Source organism: Bidens hawaiensis, unplaced genomic scaffold (genome assembly GCF_021521415.1).
Source record: "Bidens hawaiensis isolate Kalapana, Puna unplaced genomic scaffold, B.hawaiensis_p1.1 tig00008407_1, whole genome shotgun sequence".
Lineage (NCBI taxonomy): Eukaryota > Viridiplantae > Streptophyta > Magnoliopsida > Asterales > Asteraceae > Bidens > Bidens hawaiensis.
The window spans coordinates 196,505-207,395 of record NW_027491597.1 but is presented as its reverse complement, the minus strand read 5'-3'; the positions used below and the strand labels follow the sequence as shown (position 1 = coordinate 207,395).

General features: G+C 36.1%; 1 protein-coding gene across 1 annotated transcript; it reads left to right on the top strand.

Moving 5' to 3' along the window:
- Positions 1-383: 383 nt before the first annotated feature.
- On the top strand, positions 384-6,647 carry LOC143637730 (transcription factor bHLH153-like). Its single transcript, XM_077105049.1, has 6 exons — positions 384-668; positions 5,304-5,457; positions 5,543-5,608; positions 5,723-5,788; positions 6,292-6,339; positions 6,452-6,647. Exons 2-6 carry the CDS (start codon positions 5,359-5,361, stop codon positions 6,578-6,580), a joined length of 408 nt encoding a protein of 135 aa, XP_076961164.1. The 5' UTR covers positions 384-668; positions 5,304-5,358; the 3' UTR covers positions 6,581-6,647.
- The last annotated feature ends 4,244 nt before the right edge of the window (positions 6,648-10,891 follow it).

Below are 10,891 nucleotides of genomic sequence, written 5' to 3'. Positions count from 1 at the left end.
CGCCTTGCTCATTCCTTCACGTGACTGCTGAAGTAGCTAGTGTCTTGTGCGTGTAGCCCTGCTGTCTGCGGGTAGCCTTCCCTGATGGCTTGTTTCCGCAACTGCGGGAACAGGCGGGGTACTTCATTGGGAGGCTTTCCCTGCGTGTACAGCTTGCGTACTGCGCGTAAGATTCTATGAGCATGGTGGGTCCTGCGGGAGCAGATGGCCTTTGCGCAGACGTCCCTGTTCAAGGTGAGTCTTGCGGGACCAACTGGTCTCTGCTGGGACCTACCTCTTCACCCCTGGTTTAACTCAAGCCACAAAGACAAAAATGGATTATTGTAAACTCTAGTTAAAGATAGAATGGTTAGTAAACAACTCCATTTTCAACTATGGTTGGATATTAGCTGTCAAAAAAAAGCCATTGACGTCATTCCCTGATTTATCCATTATTCTTTCTTATTTATTCAATTAATTAATATTAATAGTCTTTTTATATATAGCGACTCCTTATTCCTTAACGCCTTTCAAAACCCCCTTTCCCACTCTGCTTTACACACACTTTCACCGTCCGATCACAGATAACATAAAACGGTTTTTATTTCAGCTTAATTCGACGCATATATAAAGTATTACGATATATAACTTCCAAGTGAATTGGTGAATGCTCGTCGGAATTTGATTAGGTAACTTCCGGTCGGTAATATTATTATGCTTTCTGTTACAATTTTGTTATCCCGTAACTGTTTGTAGAGTATTTGAATTATGATTTGTAAATATTAAATATGACGTGTTCGTGATATACGAATGGTTTAGAGGTTGTTTGTGTTGAACGGATGCTTACGTCATAAGGTAATGCAACTGACGCCGAAGAACGATTCATCGCGTCGTGCACAGTAACTTGAAGCCGAAGAACGATAACTTTGTTTTCAGTAGGATCGGTTTTGCTATTCAAAACCGTGTATCTGCCTCTTATAATTGGATCCTTTTATTTGTGTTATAAAACTATTTGATAACAGTACAATTTGCTTTAAAAAAATTATAAAAAAATTGAAAGTAATTTTGTTCAATTAGGGTTTTGTGGAAGGTGAGTTAGGTTTAGTGTTAGTTTTTGTTTGTTAACTAGTGTTATACCTGACGCATTGCGCCGAGCAGGTTGGTAAAATCTGGGAGACGATTTTGTAGGTCGCGGGCGTTGAGGCGGTAAGTCGACGCAAAATCGGTCGGTTTCGGTTAAGTGTGTTATGATACCGGAACTAAAAAGCAAAATTAAAACAAAAACATATAAAATTTGAGGTGGATCAATTGAGTGGCGCCAGCCGGTAACACTCGGGCGTTGGGAAGATCTGAGAATTGCCGATTCTGGAAGTTGAGGCGGTGAGTCTATGCAAATTCGCCTGATTTCCGTCACATTGGCTACGGTACCGAAACTAAAACAAAATGCAGTGATTCTACGCAAATTTGTTTGACTTTCGTTATGTTTGTCACGGTACCGGAATTAAAACAAAAAACAAAGAAAATTCAAGGACTAATATGGTGCCCCCAAGTGGCCTAATCGGCACTTAGCGGCACCAAAGTTTGTAATTGTTATATATAATAATAATCTGAAATACTGAAGTGATTTAGGTTTGATGTTAGTTTTTGAGAGTTTGTAGTCAATTTATAACTTAATGCTTCATATTTTGTGTTTATTGTTTAGTTATATGTACAATTGATATATGTCAATATGTGTACTGATGAAATTGAAGAACATATAGTTGTTAAAATGGACATACATACCTACTCTTTTTGAATAACAACAATGGGGTCTACAGTAACATAATGTTTATTCATTTAGATATTATATCATCTATAAAATATTTTTTATTTAATTCTAGTTATTGAATCTAGGGGCCCATGCTCAATTATAATAATGTCAATACATGCATCAGGTGGCTTCTTGACTGGAACTATACACTTAATTGTACTGCATGCCCTTTTGTTGATATGTTACATCTAGCATTCATTATTGTATTTGTAAGTTGTTATTAGAAATATATAATTGATGTTTGATCATAAATTAATTGTCGCATTCTCTATTTTGATGTGGGATGACACTAAACAAATGTAGCCATATGCATGATGTTTTTCTAATGGTTAGGTTTGTTTGTTTTCTTGTTGAATTATCAACTTAGTAATCTATTGTTGTTTGTTTTCATGGAACTTGCATTATTATTATTTTTCTTTATCATACTGGATTTTAAACAGTTGCTGAAACCTATAAGTTGCATATAGACACTATACTATGTATTCAATACAATCACATAAGACAATGCAAATATATCTCGTATATGTTAACCATCTACAAGTATGTAATACATTATGCATTTTCTAATAATGATACTGTAAGGCTCCGAACCCGGTGGCCCTACTTTCGTGTCGGATTTACTCATAAACACAGTTCTTCAAATCAGAGTTTATTAAAACTTTTCGCGGAATATAAAACATCAATCATTTGTTACAAAACATTAAATCTTTTCTTTGATACCATAACACAAAACTTTATTTTTAAAACATCTTTACTTCTTTCTTCAGATGCCAGCCGTTCAATCCATGCCGTGTGTCATCCTCATGCTAGCTCTGTAATCAGCTCACCTGCGTGCATACTAAAAGTCAGCTACGCTTAGTGAGTTCTAGTTAATCGAATGCCATACAATACATACACATACATACATATCTGTAGATACATATCCATACTTCACTAGTTGCCCTTCTGTTCTACCCACATACTTGCTACCATACATACAATTTATTCCCATATATTTCTTCCCGTATCCGAAGACACATATTACTATCTTAACCTCGTATAAATATCCATAGGAGGATCGTCACGTAATATCTATTAAAAGAACCATTACCATTACCATACTATATATAATTTCCATAGGAGGAACACTCTGTATACTTTCCATAGAAGGAACACTTTACTATCCATAGAAGGAACACTATACTTTCCATAAAAGGAACACCATACTTTCCATAAAAGGAACACCATCTATACGTTATTATTTAATATCCATGTAAGGAGCTAATCACTTCCCTTGACGATACGTGCAATATCCGAAGATCGTTCACGTACCGACAAGCTTTCATTCATAATGTTCATACATCATCCTTACATTACATGCAATATTAATATCTTTATTTATATCCTGACAGTACATGCAATATCCGAAGATCATTCACGTACCGTCAGACAATCAATCGTATCTATCACATATGTCATACACTGCATACACCTCTTTTCTCGGATATTGGTATGGTTCGGTTCCCTAGTTCCCAAATATTAGTAGGGTTCGATTCCCTCTTCGTTACCATACAACCATACATCATACCTCGAGTTTTAGTAGGGCTCGGTACCCTTTTCGTAACCATACAACCATACATTATCATTTCTTTCTTCTATTATCTCCATCATGTTCATACACATAAACATACCTAACATACTTACCTTATACATAGCGTTACAACCTGACAGTACGTGCAATATCCGAAGATCGTTCACGTACCATCAAGCAATCATTCATACATTTCACATTATCCACATAAGGCATACACTTATCTCTTAGGATAAGTGTATTAACTATCACATTGAGTATGCACACAGCCCCGAAAACATAACAAGGAATGGGGCTAGAAACTCACCTGAACACGGTTACGTTCACCGTTAATCGTAATCCCTTTCTTCAGTTTTGCACGGCTGACTGTATAACAAGTATACGTATCAATTAACTATCACTTCTCACAATGTATTTCTATCTTTATATGACCCACAACGAACGGGGGTCCGGGGGCAGCGCCCCTGGCAGCGGGGTCTAGGGGCGGCAGCCCCTAGCAGGGTCCAAGAGGCAGAGCCCCTGGCTGGGGTCGAGCTGCCAGGTCAGCTTGGAAAAATTTTATTTCCATTAACTGTCTTAACACATTTTTCATTAGATTTTTAATTTATTTTCTAAACGAACTTGACTTTAGGCGAAGTTAACCCTCAGACGAACTTAGCTCTAGGCGAAGTTAACCTTAGGCGAACTTAGCTTTACAGCGAAGTTGCCATCAGGCGAACTTGGCCTCAGGCGAAGTTACCAGTTAGGCGAACTTAACTTTACAGCGAAGTTGCCATCAGGCGAACTTAGCTTGCAGGCGAAGTTCATCAGGCGAACTTAGCTTGCAGGCGAAGTTCATCGCGTTGAAGGCGAAGTTGCCCAGACAGCCGCTGTTCGGCTTCTTTTCAGCATTTTGAGCGATTTTAACACCCTTGCTATGGTTCAATATCACCCACTACGCTTCCCGACCATTTTTGGTCGCTTATACACTAAAAAGCTTGGATCTTTAAACCTCAAAGATCAAGAATCATACCTTTTTGAGCTTGTTTGGATCTCGTTTAACTTGCTAGCACACTAATCGCCCTCTCTCGGACCTGCCCGATTCTTCCCTTGGCTCGGCCGGCGAAGTTGTGGCGTGTGTGTGTGGGTGTGTGTGTGTTTGGATAATGATAGAAATGAAGATATTTTGGGGTGTTAGGGTATTTATATCCCCGAAATCCCATGGACCTAAGGCCCATTCTCATTTAACCCATCTCTATTAATCCAAGTCCATAACCCACATCCATTACCCGACACTAGCCCGACCCATACCAACTCCTATTCTTTTATTTATTTCCTGATAACCCGAGTAAACTTTCCCTCTATTATTAGGTAATATAATTGATATTATTTTGGAAATTTCGGGATGTTACAGATACCCTCAATAGTCCAAGCTAACTCATAAACTTGAGTGGCTGAGTAAAGTTAAGCCTTATGTGTAAAGCTCGAGTCTGGCTTGTAAGTAATTGTAAAATCTTGGGTTCTACTTGCTTGCTGTTGTTGTTATTATTATTATTATTATTATTATTATGTATACATAGTTATTAATAATACTGTTGTTATATATTTGAAGTTTATAGTCTCATCACAATTTAGTCTACCTTTAATAAATTTTCGGCTGAGCGCATTGTTGTTCACATTTTCGTTTAGTTGTTCAAATTTACTTCTAATTGTTTTTAACTCAGTTATGTTAGTTCATCTACGTTCGTTCAATCGTTTATTTACTGTGAACTGTTCGTTTATACTGTTAACGAACAAACATAAACGAACACGAACACATGCAGTTTCTTACGTTCGTGAACAGTCTATTCATTTTTGTTCGTCTTGTTTCTCCCTCCCACGGTGAATGATATGCACTATCTATCAGTCCTTATGTGGTTCCCAGTTCTCTACTTAAATCGGTTCTGTATTGTGTGTGTATGACAGTTAAGTTAATACCTGCAATCTGTCAAAACGAAAGGAATAAAGCAAGTTGTTTAAGATGATGGATCATAAGCGAAGTCCTGTATCTATTGATCAGGGTGTTCTTACTTCTTTGACACCAAAGAAGCACAAGGCTGGTTTGTCCGTTAGCTCCAAGGTTTAAGACTATAACTGTATCAAGACTAATTAGTTGTTAAATAAAATTTGAATGAAACGTTTACTCTGTTTCAATTTGTTAATAGGAAAGAAAAGAGAAGATTGGTGACAGAATAGCAGCCCTTCAGCAGCTTGTCTCACCATATGGCAAGGTAAACCGAAACAAGAAAATTATATCATCTTGATACAATGACATGTTATTGAGGGTCTTATTCTGGTATAATTCTAGTTATTTTATTTATTTATTTTTTAAAATTAAATTGTAGACGGATACGGCTTCAGTACTAAATGAGGCATTTGACTATATAAACTTTCTTCATGACCAAGTCAAGGTATGCAACGATAGACTATAAAATTTATATTTGAATTTATGGAAACCGTCGACGAGACAAGCAATGTTAATACTATTCTAGAAAATACTAATGGACAAACACACACATATCGTTTGGTGTAAACAAGCCAAGCCACTCGTGCGCTATTTGAGATAGGCTTGCTAAAAGCCGCCTTAAACAAGCTTGAGCTTATTTCAGAGCTCTTTAGTAAATGAGTTCGAGCTTCACATATCGAGCTATCATACATTAGATAATGATAAAAATAATTAAATAAGATGTACTATGCTATGCCTAAAAGTTATAATTATCAAAATATAAGCAAATAATTATAAATAAATAAGTAAAAAATAATAAACAAGCCGAGCCCGAGCTTTAAAAGCAGAGCTCTAGACAAGGCGAGCTCGAGCTCTGTTAAGTTAAACTCGGGTTTGGGCTCGGCTTGGCTCATTCACATTCATTCGACAACAGATTTAATTTGCGATTTTTTTTAAATTTTGTTTTAGGTGCTGAGTGCTCCTTACCTTCATAGCAATCCAACAGCACAATCTCAGGTGATGTTACTATATTAGTTATCAATAATTTGAAAATTAGAACAACCCAACAAAAAGTATTTTACACGGTGTTTATATACTTCTTATGAAGATTATATATTGTGGTTTGTAGGAATATGACTTGAAAAGCAAAGGGTTGCGTTTGGTACCGGTTTCGTATACAGTTGGAGTTGCTAGCAGCAATGGGGCAGATATATGGGCTCCAATTAAGACCAATTCCCCAAAATCATGTAAGAGTTGATGGTCATGGTGAATATATCTAAACTGCATATAAGAAAACATGTTGGATATATATAATAAACTATTTGATATATAGAGGAAGCAGCCTCTCTACAGCATTGCTATTGGTGGGATATACTGAGTACTATCGAGCCGGGGGTCTCACCGGAAGCAAGGCTGTCTACATCTTACCCTCCTCAGAACCTACCATAGCATTGCTATTGGTGGGATATACTGAGTACGATGATGATGATGATGATGATATATAGAGGAAGAATTCATTCTTGGAAGGCTGATAAATATATGATACGAGAAGCATGTTATGCGGTTATTTTAAATTTTCTTTTTTTAAATGGACAAATAATTAGCGATTAGATTTTCCACAATTGTTTGTTGCTGAAGTTGTTATGGTTTGGTATTATGGTTGTTCCAATACTCTTTGTATTCTCTGTTGGATTTGTTTTTGTCAAACCCAACTCTCGACCGACTGAACACTGGTCAAACTGCTACGGACTTTTGTTGATCCGCAACAGTTGACCAATGTTGAGTTTGGTTGACCGGTGGTGGAAGCAGCGTCAAACGACAATTGCAACAGGTGGTTATTAGCGCAAACATAAATAAAACACATACACAAAACGCAAACGCCTGCACCAACGAATCAGTTTTACTATATATATGAGCCTATGAGCCTGAGGTGTTGAGGACTTGCAATTGCATAGGGTCTAAATTTATAGACCAGATATTACGGCTGCCTAATACATAAACGTTAAGGCCGAATAAAGTTTTGATTCAACGTGAGCCTAATCAATTATGAACGAAGAATGTGATTATGCAGTAACCCTTTCGACCAAACACCTTCTTACCCACACTGGTGGCACCGCCAGTAGCCATCGGTGCCATGGTGGTTATCGGTAGTGATGGTAGCTACAAGTCCATATCCCTTTTACTTGCATCCTCCAAGTGCATTAAACATCATAATAGCGCAAATAATAAGCCCATACGCAACCATAAAAAACTAAAATGGAAAACACAATCATATTTTTGGATATAAGTTGAAAGAATAATAGAAATAACAATTAACATTTTAAACATATATATAGAGGATAAAGTTAAGCATTGTTCTTGTAGCAGCTAATTAACATTGATTTACAAGATCGTAAAATACTATGTGCATTGATTTGTCCATCATATCTTGTATTTTTTTGAGGTAACATTTTGAGTATGTCATGTTTCTACATAAACGGCTTCAAGATGGGATGAAACCGAACACAACGACTGAAACTTGAAACATTAAGAACGGATGTTAGGTATGTGAGCATGTATGACGTATGAGATTATTTTAAATTTTTTCACATTTATGGGACCGATATGTTATTAAGTGACACCTGAGCCAACTATCCAATTCGTTTTTTTTAAAGGTGAATTTCTTAATCCCTTGTTGGAAGTGGGTTTTGAACCCACAACCTCCCCAAACCTTAGTGTATTAGAAGCTTTGCCTCTACCATTGGACCACAACCCCAATGGCAACTATCCAATTCGTTTACCCAAGACTAAATCCGTAAACATTATCTTTTAATTTTGTTTTATCCGTGATAATAGATTAATTTACTAATTCCATAATTTTTAGTATTGACATTTTTAATTTCCTTGGGCAATACAACTATACTCGTAAACATCTTTTCTTTCATTTCTTTATTTTCTCTCGTCCTTTGTATTAGAATTATCTACTATTTAAGTAACTATTAGTTTTTATATATCTAATTTCCATAATTATAAAAGAAAAGTGTAAAGAAGTTAGAACTTAAGTAGGCTGAGAAAAGAGAAGTGGAGATCCCATGGCATCTTTCAAGAGCTAGCTCTTGGAGAATGACTTGCTCTAATTGATAAATGGGAATTGAAGGTGTCATCAAAGCACATGTCAAATGACCTCATGACAAATACAAGATACGTATTATACGTATATGTATAATTTTGTTAAACCGATATTTATTTCTTTATTTTTATTTTTTTTATGAAACCGGGATGAAAAATAAATTTTTTTGGTTTTTTTTACTTTTTTTATATTCGCGTTTCTTTTTTATAATTTTTTTTACTTTTCTTAAAGAGTTTTATGTGGTCCAAAATGGTTCTCACATGATCCTAATCATATATATACATATATTGGCTTTAGAATCTGTGTAACACACGTGATTATAAAAAATAATAAACATACAAATAAAGTTAAATAATAAGTACATAATGTATGTGAAAAAATGTATTACATCTATATTTATACTAAAATACATTGACTATTTCTCGAATGTCGACTATGCCTTGAAATCAAAATTAGTGGAACATTTTAAATAAACCTTAAAAATACCATAACGCCTCAAAAATGTGATATACATGACAACAACCTATTTCTCACTAAAACCACTGAATGTGTCTTGTCATACAAGAATATTATCGTTTGAACCTAACTCCTTAAGGAGCTCAAAAGTTATATACTCTACCAAATCTCTTTTTCTTTTTATCCCCATATGAGATAATTCCATTAATCCTCGTGTACAAATGTGGGATAACCCCATCTTTTTATTTCTTCAAAGTGGTATATTCTCATTTTCTTATATCATATTTTTCATCATATATTTTGAAATTATTTTTTATCCTAAGTTGTCAAATTGAACCGAATTTTTGAGATGTTATATTTAGGTTTTATAATTAAAAAAACAGTTGTCAGAGATTTATTTTTTAGAATTTTTATTTTTTCTAAATACCTAAAGTAAAGAATTTACAAAATCTCACAAAAATAAAATCGTGATATGTCAAAAAAATATATATCAATACATCGACCGAAAGATAAAAACTGGTAGTGATACCGGTTTGGATAATACCGAGTCATGTACCGATATCGTTCGGTCGATCATAATCGGTTTGGTAATTAATGAAGGTACTTGTGCAATACCGGAACTCGTATAACTTACGTTGCAATTAAAAACCATATTATGAATATAAATCCAATTATATATAGTTTCATAACCGAAGAAGCAAGATCATCGCTTCGAACCAACGACCAACAATATTACAAACTGTTTTTTATTACGTAAACACCGATATACACGATTACATCATCAGTTTATATTATGTTGCTTACATAAACCAAGACAGTATATATTATTTCCTTTTGACCATGAGCCATACACTTAAGGTGAAGGCGATGGTGTAAGGACTATGCCATCTTTCTCGTCGGAACTGGGAGGAAACGGGACAGTGCAGCACGGGTACCCGGGGTAGCAGCAAACCTCGTCTGGACGTTCATCGAACGGAAATGGTTTCGCTGCCATTGTTGTAGTAGTCGTAGTTCCGACCACCACGAGTGTTATGATCATGCATACCGTCATAAACCTTCTCATCATCATTGTGGCTTTGGTTGTTTTTTGGTTATTATATGTGCGGTTATTTATACAAGAAAATTTGTCCTTCAAATAACAAGACAACAAACATGCAAATTTACTAAATAATATTCTATATAAATTATAAGGGCCTAGCAAGTTCAAAAACATGGATATTTATCTTAGATAATATCAATGGTTTTATGGTGTATCTAAGTGGCAAGTTCGAAAAATTACTCATTCGGCTGATGCTTTATTGTTTATGGGCCCAATGAGTCACATATGAAGGTGTGGACTCTAGAGGTGTAGATAAAAAAAAACGGTTTGGGACTGGTTCATGGCAAACCGACCCGAACCAGTTTGATAAGGAAACCGCCGGTTTTGGTACCGATTCCCCTTTTAAACAACCAAACCGGTATAAAACCGAACCGTTTTGAGGAAAACCTGTTCTAAACCGGACAGAACAGACCTGGACCAGGTAGGCCTCTCTTGCTTCTACACCTATAAACCGACCAGTTTGGGTCAAACCAGTTTTGACCAGGCTTTGACCAAACCGGTTCGGTTTGGGAAAAAACCTGTTTTGTACACCTCTAGTGTGCTGGTCCGGCCTCTCTTGCTTCAGCACCGGTTTATAAACCGATCAGTTTGGGTCAAACCGGTTTTGACCAGGCTTTATCCAAACCGGTTTTGTACACCTCTAGCGTGGATGTGGACCATGAGTGAACAGAAGGGTTCACCATCAATTTTGTTTCGAACAAATAGAGTTCATGAGTTGAGCCAGCGCAGAGCCAGGCTGAAATCTTGAGCTTGAGCTAGACTGAGATTTTTACCGATCCAGCCGGCCCGGCTAGGTTTTAAAATTTTGAAAAAAAATAAAAAAAATTCTTCGTTTTATACCACTGAGTAAATATTAAGATACCCCTAGGTCCAAAATAGTTTCTGGATATCCCTGAATTTTTCTT